The sequence below is a fragment of the Mustelus asterias genome, chromosome 25 (assembly GCF_964213995.1).
Source record: "Mustelus asterias chromosome 25, sMusAst1.hap1.1, whole genome shotgun sequence".
NCBI lineage: Eukaryota > Metazoa > Chordata > Chondrichthyes > Carcharhiniformes > Triakidae > Mustelus > Mustelus asterias.
In genome coordinates, this window is record NC_135825.1 from 41,441,742 (window position 1) to 41,463,096 (window position 21,355).

Genomic DNA, 21,355 nt, shown 5'->3' on the forward strand with positions numbered 1-21,355 from the left:
GTGCAGATATTGGAGCTAGAGCAGATTACAGAGATAGAGCTGGTTCAAATCCCTCCAAGAATGTGGGTTATGTAGGTTAACAAGCAATGGGGTAACGGACATGGGGCAAATTAGGATACAGGGAGCAGAGTACATTGGAATTAGAATTAATTAATTTGAATTAATCACACAGAAAAAGAAAAAACTGATAAAAGTAATAAGATTTCATTGAAGTTTGCTATTTTAAACATGTTTATGCCTTTTGATGAAAGGTGATAGCCAAGTTAAATAGCTTGCAACTGAAATTCCAACAATTAGGATTTATATCGGACAGTTCTGTAGTCTACTTGTAAATGTAGCCTGGAAACAAAACAAATTTCATCCTCAACTCTCTGTTCATTATTCTGCGAAATAAAACCCTCTTCCATTAAAATATCCAACAGTTTATTTGCATCTATTATGCTCCAATGTAGTGAACAAAAATTGTATGAATACTGACCTCATCTCCCTCTGGCTGCTGACAGCTTTCTGCAGGGCAGATTGCATCATCATCTTCAGAGTCCTCTGGTTCAGAATACGGAGGCTCCATTATCACAGACAATGCCTCATGAGGCTGTAGAAATTCAAAATATTTATCTGCTTCTATTTTCACCAAGCTTAGATCGTTCGATTTTTCTTGATGTAATTTGAGATTTCTCTTTTTTGGGTTGCTTAGTTTTTTTAATTTTTCTCTCTTTTCACCCATCGAATCATCTTTTTCAAGCCGTCTCTTCTTTTTCTCACAGTTTCCTTCTCTTTCCACTGGCTTTAAACGACAACCTTCATCCTGAAACATAACAGACAGCGCAAATCCTGTGTATTATTATTGTGCATGTGTCCCTGATTACTGGAGAGTTCTTGTGATTACTAATCACTATAAGGATTCTCTTTGTTATTTATGTTAATATATTGCACTGTGCAAAATTTAAATTTCAAAGAGTTCATTTTGTGGCTATTTATGATTTCTGAAATGAATTCATCCAACAGGGATTAAGTCAACATCTCAGGTAATTTGACATGTCTGGAGCAAAAAGCTGCAAACTTCCCAGCACAGATTCTTCTGTTAGCTAGGAAGGTTAAAATATTCATTTCTCACAGGTCAATTTCTACCTTGATGGAGTTTGTGAGTTCTTTATATTTTACATTGCCAACTATTGGAACCACTATTGAATAGGTTATGCCATGTGTCCAACTGCTAGTTATATAAGGGTGATGGTAATGTACCAAAACAGAAACATCTGGCAAAGGGTCATCCAGACTCAAAACGTTGGCTCTATTCTCTCTCCAGATGCTGTCAGACCGGCTGAGATTTTCCAGCATTTTCTGTTTTTGTTTCAGAAAGCTGCAGCACCCCCTTGATAATGTGGCAGTCCCATAAAATTGCATACTTTCATCAGCCTGAATTATGTACTCAGCACATTGTAACAGAATCAGCTCCCCTTTCATGATGATAGATCAAGTGATTTGGTATCTGAGCTAGCTAACTACACTGTTCCAGGAAATTAGTATGAACGAGACCTGGACGGGGAGAGCTGGCTCTCAGTGATGGGAGATTGGTTTGAGAGAACCTTGCAAACAAACACCTTAATACACTGGGTAGTCTTCAGCATTACTCCTGGACATAAGTTCAGTGGGTGCAATGACTTCAATTTGGAGCCCTTTGCAACTTATCTAGTCGTGAGTAGGGGAGAGCAGGTTCCCCCAGTGTGTGTGCGGGGGGAGGGGAGAAATATATTCAGTCCATTGTAGCAAACAGGGACTCTACCTGTGTTTATTTTCCTTACTTTGACTTGAAGACTAAACTATGGTGTTGACAAGCAGAATTGACCAAAAAGACAGGCAAAGATGAGATCTAGGATGTTCCACATACCGTCCATCATGTGCTGGTTTCCTCAAAGCTTAATTAAATGTTTGAAATAGTTGTCATTGAGCCTATCTAATCTGGAAAAATGCCAGTGGTAGAGGCACATTTAGGACAGTATTTATAGGTTGACTGCCCAAATACATTGCTGTTCTGCTATCGAGTCTTTGCAGTCCCATACCTCAGCTGTAGAAGAACAGGTCTCTGCAAGACACTGCATGACCTTCATTGGTTCATAGTTCAGTAGTTCAGCTTGTTGCTGGTGACCTACTACAGGGTACTGAGCTGTCCACAAGATCTGGTAAATGTGCTGCATCTCAGGCAGTGAGACCTGCAGCAGAAGAGCCTCCATCATTAGTTCATCAAGTTGGGACCTCACATCATCAGACAGGCACAACCCTGCAAGAGTAGACATTTTAAAAAGTTATTTCCCTAGCCAGCATTCAGAAGTTCAGAGTTGCACGAGTTTTCAAAATATTTGTTTACAAAACTTTCTCTAAGGCAGAAATTCTCATTTTATGAGAAGATTTTCAAGGACAATAAATAAGAGTCAATATTTGTGGCTGATGTCGTAATTTAACATCAAATAAAGTCAGCTACCTCAAGGACTAAATTTCTGTCTCCAATGAGGAACTAGTCCAGAGAATTATTGTTGGGATTGATTTTTTTTCATGAAAAGTGACAGAAGTGCAAGAGTGAAACAGAAGTTCAATAATGGATGATCATGCAACTTATTCAGAATCCAGAGCAATTCACACGAAACGTCTTAATGAATTAATTCCGCAATGGATTCACCCTGGGTCTATCACTGCATTGCATCCATTTACAACAAATGTTTCTAAAAAGAATTAAAACAAAACTATGAGATGTGGGGATTGCTGGATAGGTCAGATGCCATGAAGGACTCGGGGATCATCGCTAGATCTCCCTGTGGGCTTCGTGGAATACGAGCTTCCTTATTGAGCAAGAGGAGGCTTGCCCAATGAGAAGCGCACAGTGGGGGCTTATAAACTTGTTAGTGGCATTGTAGATTCTGAAGTACAGATTGTTTAGCTGTAAGCCACGGGTACGGTCCTTCTCTTTGGTACACGATAAAGTGTCTTTGATGACAGGAAACTGGCGTTTGGTATAATTACTACAGTCAGTATTACTTTGCCCATCCCTAATTGTGGCGAACTGCCTTTTTGAACTGCTGTAATCCATGTGGTGTAGGTAAACCCACAATGCTGTTAAGTAGGGAATTCCAGGATTTTGACCCAGTGAAGGAATGGCAATTTATTTCCAAGTCAGGATAGTATGTGGCTTGGAAGGGGACTTGCAAGAGATGGTGTTTCCATGCACCTGCTGCCCTTATCTCTCTAGGTGGTAGAGGTTGCGAGTTTGGAAGGTGCTGCAGTGCATCTTGTAGATGGTAGCCACTGCGCATAGGGAATGGAGGAAGCGGATGGTGTGTGCGTCAGTCAAGCTGACTTTTTGTCCTGGATCGTGTTGGGTTTGAGTGTTGTTGGAGTCAGACAAGTGGAGAGTATTCTATCACAATCTTGACTTGGAGAACAGGCTTCGAAGAATCAGAAGTTGCGGTACTCTCCACAGAATTCCTAGCCTCTGACCTGTGGTCAGCAGAGTCGCTGAGCAGAAACTGATAGCCAAGTTCTGCACACACGCGGACGGCCTCAACCGGGATATTGGGTTCATGTCACACTATTTGTAACGCCCACAGTTGCGTGGACCTGCAGAGTTTCACTGGCTGTCTTGTCTGGAGACAATACACATCTTTTTAGCCTGTCTTGATGCTCTCTCCACTCCCATTGTTTTGTTTCTTAAAGACTTGATTAGTTGTAAGTATTCGCATTCCAACCATTATTCATGTAAATTGAGTCTGTGTCTTTATAAACTCTGTTTGTGAACAGAATTCCCACTCACCTGAAGAAGGGGCTTAGAGCTTCGAAAGCTTGTGTGGCTTTTGCTACCAAATAAACCTGTTGGACTTTAACCTGGTGTTGTCAAACTTCTTACTCTGTTCTTGTAGCCATAGTATTTGTATGGCAGGTCCTGTTCAGCTCATGGTCAATGGTAACCCATGTTGATGGTGGAAGACTCAGAAATGGTTATGCCATCAAATGTTAAGAGGGGATGGTTGGATTCTCTCTTGTTGGAGATGACCAGTGCCTGGGACTTTGTGACATAAATGTTGCCACTCATCAGCCCCAGCCTAGCTGTTGCTGCATATGGGCGCAGATTGCTTCAGTATCACAAACTAAACAATCAGTGAACATCCCACTTTTGACCTTATAGAGGGAAGGTCACTGATCAAGCAGCTGCCTTTCTTGTCTTTCTAGAGGGTAGCTGTCGTGGAATTGGAAGGTGCTACCTAAGGAGTCTTGGTGAGTTCATGCACTGTATCTTGTAGATGGTACACACTGCTGCTACTGTTCGTTGGTGGTGGAGAGATTGAACGTTCGTGGAGGGGGTACCAATGAAGCAGGCCTAGATAGCGTCGAGCTTTTTGAGTGTTCTTGGAGCTGCACTCATCCAGGCAAATGGAGAGTATTCCATCACACTCCTGATTTGTGTTAGGTGTGACGATACTGTGCCTTTAGGATATCTATTTTTATCATGTTTCTCTGAAGGATGTTTTCAGCAGTCCCTAGCATTCTATTAGAGTTCTTTTGTCTACCACTGTGGTCCTCTATTGTTACTGAAGCAGTATAATTGATACCATGCTTGTTTTCATAGAATCTCTACACTGCAGAAGGAAGCCATGCGGCCCATCAAGTCTGCATCGCCAACAATCCCATGCAGGCCCTATCCCCGTAACCGTACATATTTATTCCACTAATCCCTCTAACTTACGTATCCCAGGACACTATGGGTCAATTTAATATGGCCAATCAACTGAACTTGCACGTCTTTGGACTGTGGGAGGAAATCGGAGCACCTGGAGGAAACTCCACACAGACAGCGACCGAAGCCGGGAATTGAACCCAGGCCCTTGGAACTGTGAGGCAGCAGTGCTAACCACTGTGCCTGAACTAATGCAGTGTTCTGTTGTTTGGTGTTCTCCTGGGATTGCAGAGTAGAGCTTGATTGGGATAATTGACAGGTCAGATTGACTGGGATAATTGACAGCTGTGCTTTCACAGAGAATGCCAGCTTAGTTGTTTTTTTCAGATGCTGTTTGGACTTGAGAGAGGAAAGTGTCTCTTTTGTTCCCCTCTCTGGAGCTGAAGATTCTGCTGCCTGAGTGTTGCTGTTTTGAAAGCTATAGAAAGAGGGAGGTATCCTTTGCTGTCTCTGAAGTCAGAAGACTGGAAGCTGCTAGATACTAGGTTTATTTCTGTTTTTCTGCCTTGAGGACATATCCTTCTCTGAAAACTGCTGCTTGGAATCTATCCATCGGTGTTAAAATCTAGAAATCTAGTAACATGAGACCATACCTGTTTTAGTGCTAACTAATTCTGAAGAAGGGTGTATGTCAATGGGGTATTGTTTTAAATTGGAACAACAGAGACAGCTAGCTGTTAAGAACTATACTTGTCATGTTTAAATCTTGTAATTGATAAAAGTTATGCTAATTCCAGAACTAGGGGGTCATAGTTAGAGGATAACCTTTTAGAATTGAGGTGAGGAGAAATTTCTTCACCCAGAGGGTGGTGAATATGTGGAATTCACGACCATAGAATGTAGTTGAGGCCAAAACATTGTCTGATTTCAAGAAGAAATTAGATATAGCTCTTGGGGCTAAAGAGATCAAGGGATGTGGGGGGAGGAGGGGATCAGGATATTGAATTCAATGATCAGCCATGATCAAAATGAATGGTGAAGGGCCAAATGGCTTACTCCTGCTTCTATATTCTAATTTTGTTTGATAAAAGTTTCCTAGTGGAAACTTCCTTATGCTCACCAATGCCAAAATCAAATGTAAAACTTAGTGTTTAGGCTAACTTCACATAACACCTGAGTTTCTGGCCTGGGCCTTAACACAGGGACCAGAGTAGAAACTCCAAGGTATATTATGAAGTTAACCCTGACCCCAACTTTTTTTGATTTTAGCATTAGGGCGAGCATAAGGTGTTCCACTCCAGGTATGATTCGATTGACCCACTAAGAAGTTTTTATGAAAACAAACTTTATTTAACAACACAGTTAATATAAGTCATTAGCATAGCTGTTACCAATTGAAATACTTTAAGCATGACACCAAGGTATAATTCTTAACAGCTAGCTATCTCGAGAGCTCCAATGTGAGCAATATCTCCACAGACATAAATCCCTCTTCAGAATAAGTTAGCACAAAAAAAAATTGGCTCACGTGGATGCTAGATTTCCAGACTTTTAACCCCTCTGGACAGATACAGAAAGACGTCTGTCATCTGACTCCCACACAACAGCCTCCAGAGAAAGAGACCAATTTCCTGACAAATCCCAGTCTCCAAATCCAATCTCCAGAGGGAGAGAAAGAGACACACAGAGAGCTTCTTCTCTCTAAAGATCCCAAGCAGCAACTGACTGCTTGTCAGTTAATAATGATCAACAATGCTGTTGCAGTAACAACATGTAGGCAGCCGGTTACAGACAAAGTGGCACCAAGAAATAGAACTGACTGCTAAAAATAATCCTGCACAAGAAACATGACACAAATACATTTCTTAAAGGCATAGTATTTTCGCGCTTGTACCTTGTAGATGGTAGACAGACTTTGGGAGTCAGAAGGTGAGTTACTCACTGCAGGATTCCTAGTCTCCGACCTGCTCTTGTCACCACAGCATTTATATGGCTAGTCCAGTTCAGTTTCTGAACAGTGGTGACCCTTAGGATGTTGATAGTGAGGGAGTCAGGGATGGTAATGTCATAGAATGTCATGGGGCGACTGAGATAATTGACCTTCAACAAGCACAACTTTGTGCTAGGTATGACTTCAACCAATGGAGAATTTTCCTCAGTCCCATTGATTCCAGTTTTGCAAGGGTTTCTTGATACCACACCTAGTCAAATGCTGCTGAGTAACGGCCACTTGTTTGCACTGTCAATGACCCTTCCATCACTTTGTTGATGGCTGAGAATATACTGATAGGCTGGTAATTGACTGGGTTGGATTTGTCCTGCTTTTAGGACAATTTTCCACATTGCCATATAGATGCCAGTATTGTAGCTGTGCTGGAACAGCTTACCTAATGGTGCAGCTAATTCTGGATCACAAGTCTTCAGTACTGTTGCTGGAATGTTGTCAGGGCCCTGTAGCCTTTGCAGAATTAGCTGTAAGTATTCACATTCCAACCATATTCTGTAAATTGAGTCTGTGTCTTTATATGCCCTGTTTGTGAACAGAATTCCCACTCACCTGAAGAAGGAGCTTAAGGCTCCGAAAGCTTGTGGCTTTTGCTACCAAATAAACCTGTTGGACTTTAACCTGGTGTTGTTAAACTTCTTACTGCCTTTGCAGAATCCAGAGCCTTCAGTTGTTTCTTGATATCACGTGGGGTGAATCGAATTGGCTGAAGGCTCATCTGTGATGTTGGGGACGTCAGGAGGAGGCTGGGATGGATTATTCACTTGGCATATCTGGTTGACGATTGTTGCAAATGCCTTGTCTTTTGCACTGGTGAGATGGACTCCCCCATCATTGAAGAGAGGGATATTTTTGGGGCTAGGACGCAGCCCTGCTGATCTTAAAAGCATCTATTGATGTTCCATTGTATTTCTTGGAACCACACACGTTCTTGTGAAAAGAAGAAATGATGCCCAGTGGGGATCACTTTTCTAATCCTGAGAAAATGGATCCCCAAAAATTGTCAGAATAGTTACATCATCAACTGAATGCAATATATGGGCCAAATCAAACTGAGTCCAGCAAAGATTTCAGACAAACAAGCTAATTGGTGTCGCCACTTTATGGAACAAACCACTTTAATGCTACGAAGGAAGACCAAGATTGCTCAGAAACTATCAAAAGACTTCAATATCAAAATGACTAGTTTGCAAAGGGTCATCATCAGACAGTTACAAAAACATGAGTATCCATTAAATCATCAGCAACATAGGTGAAACACCGATGAATTTTGATATGGTCAGCAGCCAAACTGTTGAACGGACGGGTTTTGAAAACAGTTCTAGTAAAAATGACAGGACTGAGAAGACAAGATTCATGGTGATACTAGCCTGCATGATCAACGACACAAAATTAAAGCTTGTGGTAATTTTGAAATGTAAACATCAAACTCCCTGCAAGCGTGTTTGCATCAGTCGTCCCTTATTTTTGGAAGGATTCTTGGAGGTCTCAAAGTTCAACTTTTACCCAGAATATAAAATGTGAAAAACTGGTGTGGGTTAACATGAGAGAAACATGAGAGAAAGAAAACAGACAGATAATTCTAATGTTGTTAACTATAGGACGAGGAATGGGATGTTATTGTTCTCTAATTATTAATCAGAATCTGCCTGCAGGAGGGGCAAGTGAAAATTCCCTACTCTATCCATTAATGGCTAGAAAGGCTTCAGGTTAAGTCCCTTGCAGGTAACCCATCACAACCAATAAACCCACTTCTACTGGTCTTTTGTGGAAGTTCCACTGGACTGAAGAAGGGGGCATATAATTATTCTGAGGTTCTGGAGTCATACTGGACTTGAACCATTGACTCTTTCTTTCTCCACAGATACTCTCAGACCTGCTGAGTTTTTCCAGCATTTCTGTTTTTATTTCAGATTTCCAGCATCTGCGGCAGTTTATTTTTATTAAAATTATTCTTCATGTTTGTGACATTGTCCATTGTTTGTGACCTTTCATTTCTCTGGATATTGGCAGTGATGTAATCATATATGGAGCTGATGGAACGACAATAGAACGTGGCTTAGTTGAATGCCTACTGTTGTCTTCCACTTAAGGGAAACTGGTAGTTTTGAGAAACATCTGTATACCTTCAGTATATGCTCAACAAACAATATTGGATACAGGAGTCCAGTATTAGCAACTGAACTTTAGATTCACTCCGCTTTTTGGAAGCGGCTCCACTTGCCTTTCTCATTGCTACCATCACCACCATTCCCCTTGTCACGCCATCACTGCACAATATTGAACACTGTATCAAGTAAAGGTACCGGACCCTGTATCGGAAGTCCAGGACCAGACGTGTATCAGATTTGGGGATTTTACATATTTTGGGTCCTCGTGCATAAAACATAAAGTAAGGTATAAAAATAAAAAAATAGGGTTTTATTCAAATTGCTACCCAGGGCACCAGCTTCACATAGCCAGTTTTCATGTCCTTCCAGATTTTTGGACGCCACCTAAGGGGTCTGGTATCTGTAGTACATCTTTACAAATGTGTCAGGCAGAAACGGAATTGGTATTTTTGAATTGAATTTTTTAGTGGGATAGATTGATGAAAATGTAAGACTGCAGAGTCAGACTGTGAAGTTGAGATATGGTATTACTCGTCTACCAGAAAAATATGTTAAATTCTCACTTCATAATATGAGTACAAACCTTGAACTGGAATGCAGGTCTGCCTTGAAGGTCTGTATCCGACCATCTTCTCCTCTTCAAATTGATTACTATTACAAACTTCAGTAAAAAACTCACTCTCATTGCCAGAATTCACCTGAATCGACAAGAGATAAGTGTGAATGCATGCAAAATTAATGTTCAGCTCGGCTGTGGGGATAGGGACAGGGAAGAAAGCAAATACAGTGGTCAATCACATAATATAATATGACACCAGTTATAAACTATTAACTTGGTTTCTCTCTCTCACAGATGCTGCCAGACTTGCTGAATATTTCCAGCATTTTCTGCTTTTATTTCACATTTCTAGCATGTGCAATATTTGCTTTTGTATTCTCTTGCGCACCACCCCCTCAGTTTCTTACCCTTCAAATAATATGTGATTCAATTATAAATATATCTTGGTTTTTTTCAAAATAATGGATACTCATGAAGATCATGATTTTTTATGTGGTCAGTTACCACTTGAACACAGAGTGCAAATGCATTAATGCAGTGAGATTGGTGTGAAGAGTTTGACAAGCACATGGGTGCCACCTACTCTATCTGATGGGATCCTCCTTTCCACTAGAGAAGTGCTGACGCTCTTGTTCCTTATAAAACATGAAGTTGACACTGCAGCATTCCTGATATGGTAGCTCATCTCTATGGTGCACTGGAGGATGTAGCATCATACATACATATGAATTAGGAGGAGTTAGGACACTTAGCTCTTGAGCCTGCTCTGCCATTCAATAAGATCATGGCTGATCTGACTGTAATCTCAATGCATTCATGCTAAATGAATTCCTATCCCAGATGCCTGTAGGTTATTCAGTGATTGGTTTAATTCTGTGGCAACAATCTCATGAAGATGAGAAAGTTCTTGTGAGATTCAAATATTTGTGGCAGCTTCTATAAAAATGCAAATCGATGGAGGAAAAGCCTCATATATTGTCGCATTTTCATTTATTGACCTTGAACAAATATCATTTTTTAAATCACCATGTGCATGGCTATCAGAAATCCCAAGGGACTTCCTTTGATTCCAGTGAAATGGCAGCAACAACCAAGAATAATTAAATGAAATACTTAAAGGGGTGGATGGAGGGAAAAGATAGAAAACAGAAAGCTGTAAAAATTGTCCACAATTCCATATAGACTAATAGAGTCATACAGCACATAAACAGGCCCTTCGGTCCATCAAGTCAATGCTGACCATCAAATACCAATCTATATTAATCCTATATACCAGCACCTGGTCCATAGCCGATTATGCTTTGGCGATTTAAGTGCTCGTCCAGATACTTCGAGAGCACTTGCTTCCACCACCCTCTCAGGCAGCGCATTCCATATTTCTACCGCCCACTAGGTGTAATTTTCTTTTACCTCATATCCCCTCTAAACCACTTATCACCATAAACCTATGCCCTCTGGCCTTAAGACACCTCAGCCATGGGGAAAAGATTCTAATGATCTACATTATCCATGCCTCTCATAATTTTGTATACATCTATCAGATCCCCCCCCCCCAGCTTCCTCTGCCCCAGAGAAAACTATCCAGCCTATCCCGTCTCTCCTCATAGCTGCTTTCCACCTCAGGCAACATCCCGGCAAATCTCCTCTGCACCGTCTCCAGTGCAATCACATCCTTCCGATAGTGTGGCGACCAGAAATGCGCACAATATTCCATCTGTGGCCTAACCAATGTTTTGTAAAGTTGTACGAAGACCCCCCCCGCTCTTATATTCTATTCTTCGGTTAATGAAGGCAAGCATTCCATATGCCTTCTTCACCACCCTATCTACCTGTGCTGCCACCTTCATGGATCTATGGACTTGTAGCCCAAGGTCCCTTTGTTCCTCAATACTCCTTAGGGATCTACTATTCATTATGTATATTCTACCCTTACCAGATTGACCAAAAAGCATCATCATCTTATCAGGATTAAATTCTATCTGCCGTTGCCCTGTCCAACTCACCAGCTGATCAATATCATTCTGCAGCCTCAGACTATCCTCCTCATTATCAACAACACCACCAGTTTTCATGTCATCTGCAAGCTTACTAATTATACCTTCTACATTAACATCCAAGTTGTTAATGTATATAACAAACAGCGAGGAACCTAGCACCGATCGCTGTGGCCCACCACTGGTCACAGTATTCTAATCACAAAAGCAACCCTCCACCATCACCTTTGCTTCCTATTAACAAGCCAATTTTGGATCCAAATTATCAACTGATTTGGATCCCATCGGCTGAAATCTTTCGAACCAGCCTTCCATGTGGGACCTTGTCAAAGGCCTTACTGAATCCACATCAACTGCACTACCCTCATTAATGTATTTAGTTATCTTTTCAAAAAACTCAACTAAATTATTTGGACAGGATCACCCACCAACAAGTCTGTGCTGACTATCTCTACCTTTCCAAATATTGATTAATCCTGACCCTCAGAATTCTTTCCAATAATTTCCCTATCACTGACATTCGACTAACTGGCCTCTAAATACTTGGCTTATCCCTGCTGCCCTTCTTGAATAAAGGTACCACATCCTCCAATCATCTGGCACTTCAACTGTAATGATGTGGAAGGCTCCGAAAGCTTTATGCTTTTGCTACCAAATAAACCTGTTGGACTTTAACCTGGTGTTGTTAAACTTCTTACTTCAACTGTAACCAGTGAAGATTTAAATATCTCTGCAGGACCTCTGCAACCTCCTCCCTTGCCTCCTGGGACACATCTCATCATGCCCCTGGGGATTTATGCACCTTTATGCCTGCTAAAACCTCCTTCTTATTAAACTTAAAGTGCTCGAGAACTTCACTGTCCCAACTGAAATCTCCAGCTACAATGTCTTTCTCCTTACTGAATATAGAAAAATATTCATTCAAGACCTCGCCCACATCCTCTGGCTCGAAGCACAGATTGCTTCTTTGATCTCTAATGGGCCCCACTCTTTACCTCTTGCTCTTAATGTACTTATAAAATGCCTTGGGATTTCCATAATCCTAATGTATATATCAAATGAGTGCAATTTAATAGGAAATTAAAAATTCTTAACAACTGTAAAACATAATCTTTTAAGATTATGCACTCAACCCTGGAACACCTAGATAACAAAGGCACCTATGTCAGACTCCTGTTTATTGACTACAGTTCAGCCTTCAACACCATTATTCCGACAAAACTCATCTCCAAACTCCGTGGCCTGGGCCTCGGCTCCTCCCTCTGCGACTAGATCCTGAACTTCTTAACCCACAGAGCACAATCAATAAGCATAGGCAACACCTCCTCCTCCACGATCATCCTCAACACCGATGCTCCACAAGGCTGTGTTCTCAGCCCCCTATTATACTCCTTATTTTTATTTATTAGACACAAGTAGGCTTGCATTCACACTGTAAAGAAGTTACTGTGAAAATCCTCTAGTCACCACACTCCGCCGCCTGTTCAGGAATACTGAGGGAGAAGTTAACATGGCTAATGCACCTAACCTGCACATCTTTGGACTGTGGGAGGAAACCGGAGCACCCGGAGGAAACCCACGCAGACATGGGGAGAATGTGCAAACTTCACACAGTCACCCAAGCCGGGAATCGAACCCGAGTCTCTGGCGCTGTGAGGTAGCAGTGCTAACCACTGTGCCCCGTGCCGCCCCCTATATACCTATGACTACGTGACCAAATTCCCCTCCAACTTGATTTTCAGGTTTGCTGACGACATCACCGTAATATGCAAAGGATTCAATCTGGTATGTCATATTCTGTCGTTCAAATGGTCACTTCTTTAGCCTGATGACTATCTGTAGCACTGATGGGCAACCTAGGCTAACGAGTGGGCAGTATGAGTGGCCCTCCCTCATCTCAGTGGGTTGCAAAATTGCAGGCTTGTTCACCAACTATGACCCTATGGATAAGATCAAATAAATTCAATACATGCCGAATATTTCATAATGAGTTACAGGAATGCTTAATCATTCATATATCATCTATCATCATTGTCAAATAGTAAAAAAAAGGTAGGAAATAATACTACGTGGATGGAAATCAGTGGAATGTGGCAACCCTGTGCATGGGCAACGCTCAACAAAAAGTCTTGTGGGCCTCACTCAGAAGTTAGATAGGCTGCATGTGGCCCCTGGGTTGCAGGTTGCCTACCATTGATCTGGAGAACGTGCAACACCTCTGTTGCACACAATCTTTATCATTTTGATATTTTATCAATCCTGCCATGGACAGTCTCTCAATTTAATGTTCTTCCTAATCTGCAAACATGACCTTCACATATAGACTCATCGCACATTTTATTTTCTCTCAGGAACCTCAAACTATGGAGCTCCTCACCTCCTGTGTCTTCAGGCTTTTAAAAGTTTGGAAACCAGCCAATCAGCTTTGGCTCTTCACCTACAATTCTCAGTTACAACTTCTAGAATAAAGAACAAAGAAAAGAACAGCACAGGAACAGGCCCTTCGGCTCTCCAAGCCTGTGCTGATCATGATGCCCTAACTAAACAAATAACCTTTTGCCCGTACTCGATCCATAACCATGTATTCTCTCCCTATTCACGTACCTATCCAGATGCCTCTTAAATGTTGCTAATGTATCTGCTTCCACCTCTGGTAGTGTGTTTCAGGCACCCACCACTCTCTGGGTGAAAAACATCCCCTGCACATTTCCCTTAAACTTCCCCCCCCTCTTACCGTGAACCTGTGCCCCATTGTAATTGATACTTCCACCCTCGGAAAAAGCCCGACTATCCACCCTGTCTATGCCTCTCATAATTTTACAGACCTCTATCAGGTCTCCACTCAGCCTCCGTCTTTCCAAAAAATTCACCTTATGATCGGGCAAACTTTGTAGCTCCCCATCGGGGAATTGAACCCCAGTCTCCTGTGTGATAGGTGGAGATAGTAACGACGAGCTGCCTTGCGTTACTGGGCTACAGAAACTCAGAATTGGAATGTGTGCAAGATCTAATATTATTAAACTTTGTAGAACTGCATAAAGATTCTTTTCAAGTGGGAAAGCAGAACCTTAAACTCAATTTCCAAGTTAAAAAAGGAGCTGGTGTTGAAAGGAATAATACAGAATAAATGTCCTTTTCAGGAAAGGGGATAGCCTAACTCCAAAGTACTTGCTTTAGTCAGGTCTTACCTGCAAGTTACCTTCAGCTACTCGTTTTTCTAGTTCAGTGGCAGCCATTTGTTTTGAGATTCCCTGGCAAGCCTGGGTTGCTATTTGTGAGGTTATTCGGGCCAAGCGTAGTTCATCTCTGCTAAGAAGCTGCTTTGTCCGATGTTGCCAGTTCATAGCTCGTTCAAAAACATAATTTAGTGCTTCACCCTCTGACAATCTGACAGGAATCTTTTGTAGTGTGGAGAGAAGTGGGAGGATTTGTTCAAATGATGGTTTTTCTGATCGCAGACAGAATGGGCAGAGCCAGGGCAGCTCCCCATGGTGAGCATTCACTGTTGAGACACAACTGCTGTGGAACCAGTCTTTGCAAAGCTCACACTGAAGCATGGGGCCAGTTGCAACCTTCTTACAAACACACACCTTTGTTTCCATACACTCTGCATCAGAGAGGAACTTAATAGAGTTTGCTGTTTGGAGGGAGCGAAATAATTCCATTTCCTTCAGTCTGGCTTCATTGAAAGTTGCCACCTGTAAATCAAAAAATAGGTAATCTCTAATGACATTCTGATACAAGATGACTTCTCACTAATCAGCTACATCATAGCAATCAGCATTCCCATCATCAAACTTATTTCATGTATTTCGGCCAGCCCAACACCAAAATTTGAATCCCCCTTTTGAAAACAGAACAATATTGTAGACTCCTCTTCCTGGGTACCAGCACTAAATGAAAGGAATCTGATGACATGGCTATGGCTACACAAGTGGAACAGAACAGAACACAACAGAAACCAAAGTAGTTTAACAGCACATTCCATGTCATTGCCAGCTCTTTATTAGAGCCACATTCAAAGCTAATCCCACTAATTTGCTCTCTTCCACCTTTTTCCGTTTCAAATATGTATCCAATTGAAGAGATCAAAAGATTGCCGGGGGGGGGGGGGGGGGGCAGAAAGCAGGAACAGGTTACTGAGTTGGATAATCAGCCATTTTCATAATGAATGGCGGGACAGGCCCAAAGGGCCAAATGGCCTACTCCTGCTCCTCTTTCCTATGTTTCTATGAATGATTCAATGGTGGTAAAGCATTCCAAACTCTCAACAATACTGTACAAGAAATGCCTCCTAAACTTACTACGATAATTGTACATCACTAGGCCAGAGGAAATAGTGAAAGGTTATCAAACTCTTCGCGTTTTAAAAACCTGTTTTTAGCCTCTGTTTCATTTATATCTGAGATACAATAAGTTCCAATTTTAAGCTGCCCCATTTTAACATTTCAGATATAATGTGGCCCTTACATGCGCTTAGAGTTGGGATTTCTGTTTTTATGTCATTTGTGGCAGGCTGGCGTAGTTATGTGACCTGATTGGTGCCATTTTGGAGTGGAGCCACCTACTCGTTGCCCCTCCCACTTGCCTACCCTCCGGCTCACTGATCCATTTTTTTATTTATTTGTGGGATATGGGCGTCACGACTGGACTGTATTTATTGCCCATCCATAGTTGCCCTTGAGAAGGTGGTGGTGAGCTGCCTTCTTGAATCGCTGCAATCCATGTGCCGTAGGTTGACCCACAATGTCTTTAGAGAGGGAATTCCAGGATTTTGACCCAGCGACTGTGAAGGAACCGCAATATATTCCCAAGTCAGGATGGTGAGTGGCTTGGAGGGGAACTTGCAGATGGTGGTGTTCCCATGCATCTGCTGCTCTTGTCCTTCTCGATGGAAGTGGTCGTGGGTTTGGAAGGTGCTTTGGATCTAAGGATCTTTGGTGAATTGCTGCACTGCATCTTGTAGATAGTACACACTGCTGCTACATAGTATCGCTGTGTTTGTAGATGTGGTGCTAATCAATTGGGCTATTTTGTCTTGGATGATGTCAAGCTTCTTGAGTGTTGTTGGAGCTCCACCCATCCAGGCAAGTGTGGAGTATTCCATCATACTCCTGACTTGTGCCTTCTAGATGGTGGGTAGGCTTTGGGAAGTCAGGAGGTGAGCTTTTTGCTGCAGTATTCCTAACCTGCTCTTGTAGCCACTGTGTTTATTTGGTGAGTCCAGTTGAGTTTCTGGTTAATGGTAACCCCAAGGATATTGACAGTGGGGGATTCAGTAATGGTAACATCATTGAATGTGAAGGAATGTTGGTTGAGTGTCTCTTATTGGTGATGGTCATTGCCTGGCATTTGTGTGGCGTGAATGCTACCTGCAACTTGTCAGCCCAAGCCTGGATATTGTCCAGATCTTGTTGTATTTGAACATGGACTGCTTCAGTATCTGAGGAGTCGGGAATTGTGCTGAACATTGTGCAATCATTGGTGAACATCCCCACTTCTGACCTTATGACAGAGGGAAAGTCATTGATGAAGCAGCTGAAGATTGTTGGGCCTAGGACACTACCCTGAGCGACTCCTGCAGAGATGTCCTAGAGCTGAGATAACTGACTCTCCACAACCATCTTCCTATGTACCAAGTATGACCAACGGAGTGTTTGCCCTCTGATAGCCATTGATTCCAGTTTTGCGAGGGCTCCTTGATGCCACACTCGGTCGAATGCAGCCATGATGTCAAGGGCTGTCACTCTCATCTCACATCTGGAATTCAGCTCTTTTGTCCATGTTTGAACCAAGGCTGTCATGAGGTCAGGAACTTAGTGATTCTGGCGAAACCCAAATGGGGTGTCACTGAGCAGATTATTGCTGAGCAGGGAGGTGATATCCTCCCTCCCACTTCCCTCCTCTCCTACTAATCAATCCCATCCCTAACTACCCATCCTGCTTCCCAACCGTCCCACTCCAAGCTTTGCTCTCCCCAATCAACATGCCTTTCCAGCTCCCCACTCTCCTGCTCGTTGCCTCTCTCATTCACCTCTTCCCTCCCTGATCTTTCCACTCAACTCCTCTTGCTCTCCCCTCACTGCCCCTCTCCCAAGACCTCACTCAAAGTATATCCAAGATATTTGTAATTAGTTTTCCCACTCATGACATCATCCTGGAGGAAGACACATTATGTGTCTAATGTATTTTCTATAATAGGGAACCCACAGCTTGTGAAATTAAGTTATCAAAGTCTAGTCAAACTAACATTTTATGTAAAACTCATTTCTACTTTTCTACACATATTCCATGCAGATTTACAAAACTCAAGATTCGAGTGGTCTTTATGGGTTTACCTTGCTGATCTTTTATGAATTATGCATTGAACCCAAAGGAATCTCTATCAGAAATCCCTTCTTCCCACTGTGTGCACAGACTCATTATTACTTTATTTCTCCTATTGTTTATGACAAGATACCTTATCAAATGCTTTCAGAAAATTCATTAATACCAAACATCCTACATTGTCTGTTCAATTGATCAAAATATTCTCATTTGTCAAGCAAACTTTCCTTTCGCATGTCTGCGCTGATTGCCCTGGATGACCCCATCCATTTCTCAGCATTCACCAATTTTACTTCAAGTTATAGATTTGCTCACAATTGGTTTATACTCTCCCCCCCCCCCCTGCATTTTTTAGTGAGTCATCACAGTATACATCTGAATGAATAAAAGGGCAAATTTGAGTACAATGGGGGAATTCAACCCTAACAAAGAGGTCTGGAGCCATGATAAACAAAGGCTTCACATATAGCTGAAAGTGAATCAAATAAATGATGAGGATAAAGTAAATGCCTTCCTCACTATGGTCGGATCAGATGCTTTTGATGTTGTGTCATAGAATCATACAGTGCAGAAGAGGCCCTTCGGCCCATCAGGTCAGCACCGACACATCAAAATTACTTGAACTTCTATCTAATCACATCTGCCAGCATTTGGACCATAGCCCTGAATGTTATGACGTATCAAGTGCTCATCCAAGTACTTTTTAAACGATGTGAGGCAACCCGCCTCTATCACTCTCCCAGGTAGCTCAGGGGTTAAATTCCATCTGCCACTTATCTGCCCATTGGACCATTCCGTCTCTATCTTCTTGTATACCCAGCCTCACTGTTAACCACCTGGTCAATCTTTGTGTCATCCGCAAACTTACTAATCCTATCCCCACATGTCGTCCACATTGTTTATATAAATGACGAATAACAGGGGACCCAATATTGAACCCTGTGATACGCCACTGGACACTGGCTTCCAGTCACTAAAGCAGCCTTCTGTCATCACCTTCTATCTCCTACAACTGAACAATTTGGAATCCACTAATACAATCTCATACAAATACAAATAGGGAATATACAGTAAATGGCAGAACCCTGAAGAGTATTGATAGGCAAAGGGATCTAGGTGTACAGGTACACAGGTCACTGAAAGTGGCAATGCAGGTGGAGAAGGTAGTCAAGAAGGCATATGGCATGCTTGCCTTCATCGGCCGCGGCATTGAGTTTAAAAATTGGCAAGTCATGTTATGTTGCAGCTTTATAGAACCTTAGTTAGGCCGCACTTGGAATATAGTGTTCAATTCTGGTCGCCACACTACCAGAAGGATGTGGAGGCTTTGGAGAGGGTACAGAAAAGATTTACCAGGATGTTGCCTGGTATGGAGGGCATTAGCTATGAGGAGAGATTGGAGAAACTTGGTTTGTTCTCACTGGAACGACAGAGGTTGAGGGGCGTCCTGATAGAAGTCAACAAGATTGTGAGTGGCATGGACAGAGTGGATAGTCAGAAGCTTTTTCCCAGAGTGGAACAGTCAAGTACTAGGGGGCACAGGTTTAAAGTGCGAGAGGCAAGGTTTAAAGATGTACGAGGCAGATTTTTTACACAAAGGGTGGTGGGTGCCTGGAACTCATTGCCGGGGAAGGTAGTGGAAGCGGATACGGTAGTGACTTTTAGGGGGCACCTTGACAAATACATGAATAGGATGGGAACAGAGGGATATGGTCCCCAGAAGGGTAGGGGTTTTTAGTTTAGTTGGACAGCATGTTTGGTGCAGGCTTGGAGTGCTGAAGGGCCTGTTACTGTGCTGTAATTTTCTTTGTTCACATGATCAAATTACCCATATGCATTTACCTTCTTTACAAGTTTCCCATGTGAGACCTTGTCAAAGGCTTTGCTGAAATCCATATAAACTACATTGACTGCACTACCCTCACTTACACACCTGATCCTCGAAAAGTTCAATCACATTTGTTAGGCATGACCTCCCTCTGATGAAGCTATGCTGACTATCCCTGATCAAGCCTTGCATCTCCGAATGGAGATAGATGCTCTCCTTCAAATGTTTCGCCAAATTTCTCTAACACTGATCTAAGACTCACTGGTCTGTAGTTCCCTGGTTTATTTCTACAACCCTTCTTAAATAGCGGAACCACATTAGCTCTGACAAAGGGTCATCTAGACTTGACACGTCATCTCCTTTCTCTCCTTACAGATGCTGCCAGGCCTGTTGAGATTTTCTAACATTTTCTCTTTTGGTTTCAGATTCCAGCATCTGCAGTAATTTGCTTTTATTTTGAACCACATTAGCTGTTCTCCAATCGTCCCCGTGGCCAGAGAGGAATTGAAAATTTGGGTCAGAGCCCTGTAATCGCCTCCCTTGCCTCCCACAGCAGCCTAGGGCACAAGTCATCTGGACCTGGAGATTTATCCACTTTTAAGGCTGCCAACACCTCCCATACCTTATCTTTCCTTATGTCTAATCAGTGTTGTCAACAGAATTCAAGATAATTTAAGTCAAAATCAAGCACAGGTCTTTACTGAGAGTTTATTGACTTTGTTCAGTCTCATGGTTCTCCTTTAATACACTGTGTCCCAGCTGTTTCCTATTTAAATGTGATCAAAGTACGTAATTAAACAGTGCCCTTAACCGGTGTATCTTAACAATATAATTAAAATATCATTGCCACTTTCAGGAGGGGGCTCAATTTAAACTGCCCTGATATCCCCGCCCATGAACCATCCATAAACAGAAAGCTATTTTGTTTTATTCTGAGTTCCAGCAGGTTGCAACTTTTGATGAGGGCCAGAGTTTGTTCTGCTACCACCAGTTTGATGGTAAGGTGCACAGGCTGATGATTGGAGTTCTGTTGTTGACCTCTTGCTGGAGGTCAAACAGTAACCGCCAGAGTTCAGTTCCACGAAACAGCATTACAGTACAGCTGTGACATAACTCCCATCACTCCTCCTCAATGTAGGACAGAGGAGGCATATTCCTATGGCCATAATGGTAAGCTGATGGAGAAGATCCTGAGGGACAAGATTTATGAGCATTTGGAGAGGTTTAGTATGCTCAAGAATACTCAGCATGGCTTTGTCAAAGGCAGATCGTGCCTTACGAGCCTGGTGGAGTTCTTCAAAAATGTGACTAAACACATTGACGAAGGGAAAGCGGTAGATGTGGTTTATATGGATTTTAGCAAGGCGTTCGATAAGGTCCCCCATGCAAGGCTTCTTGAAAAAGTGAGGGGGCATGGGATCCAAGGGGCTGCTGCCCTGTGGATCCAGAACTGGCTTGCCCAAAGAAGGCAAATAGTGGGTATAGATGGGTCTTTTTCTAAATGGAGGTCGGTCACCAGTGGTGTGCCCCAGGGATCTGTTCTGGGACCCTTGCTGTTTGTCATTTTCATAAATGACCTGGATGAGGAAGTGGAGGGATGGGTTGGTATGTTTGCTGACGACACGAAAGTTGGTGGGGTTGTGGATAGTCTGGAGGGATGTCAGAAGTTACAGAGGGACATCGATAGGATGCAAGACTGGGCGGAGAAGTGGCAGATGGACTTCAACCCAGATAAATGCGTAGTGGTCCATTTTGGCAGGTCAAATGGGATGAAGGAGTACAATATAAAGGGAAAGACTCTTAGTACTGTAGAGGAACAGAAGGACCTTGGGGTCCGGGTCCATAGGACTCTAAAATCGGCCCCGCAG

The 21,355-nt window shown here is 42.5% G+C and overlaps 1 protein-coding gene across 2 annotated transcripts in view; it reads right to left on the reverse strand.

Annotated features, from left to right (window-relative positions):
• LOC144511903 (lysine-specific demethylase 5B-like) overlaps positions 1-21,355 on the reverse strand; it is a 371,069-nt gene that overhangs the window by 20,788 nt on the left and 328,926 nt on the right. For both annotated transcript variants that reach the window (XM_078242346.1, XM_078242347.1), the window contains exons 22-25: positions 14,521-15,030; positions 9,363-9,477; positions 2,061-2,278; positions 479-805 (exon numbers count right to left, since the gene is read on the reverse strand). In XM_078242346.1, the coding sequence (XP_078098472.1) occupies positions 479-805; positions 2,061-2,278; positions 9,363-9,477; positions 14,521-15,030 (1,170 nt within the window). The remainder of the gene's footprint in view (positions 1-478; positions 806-2,060; positions 2,279-9,362; positions 9,478-14,520; positions 15,031-21,355) is intronic.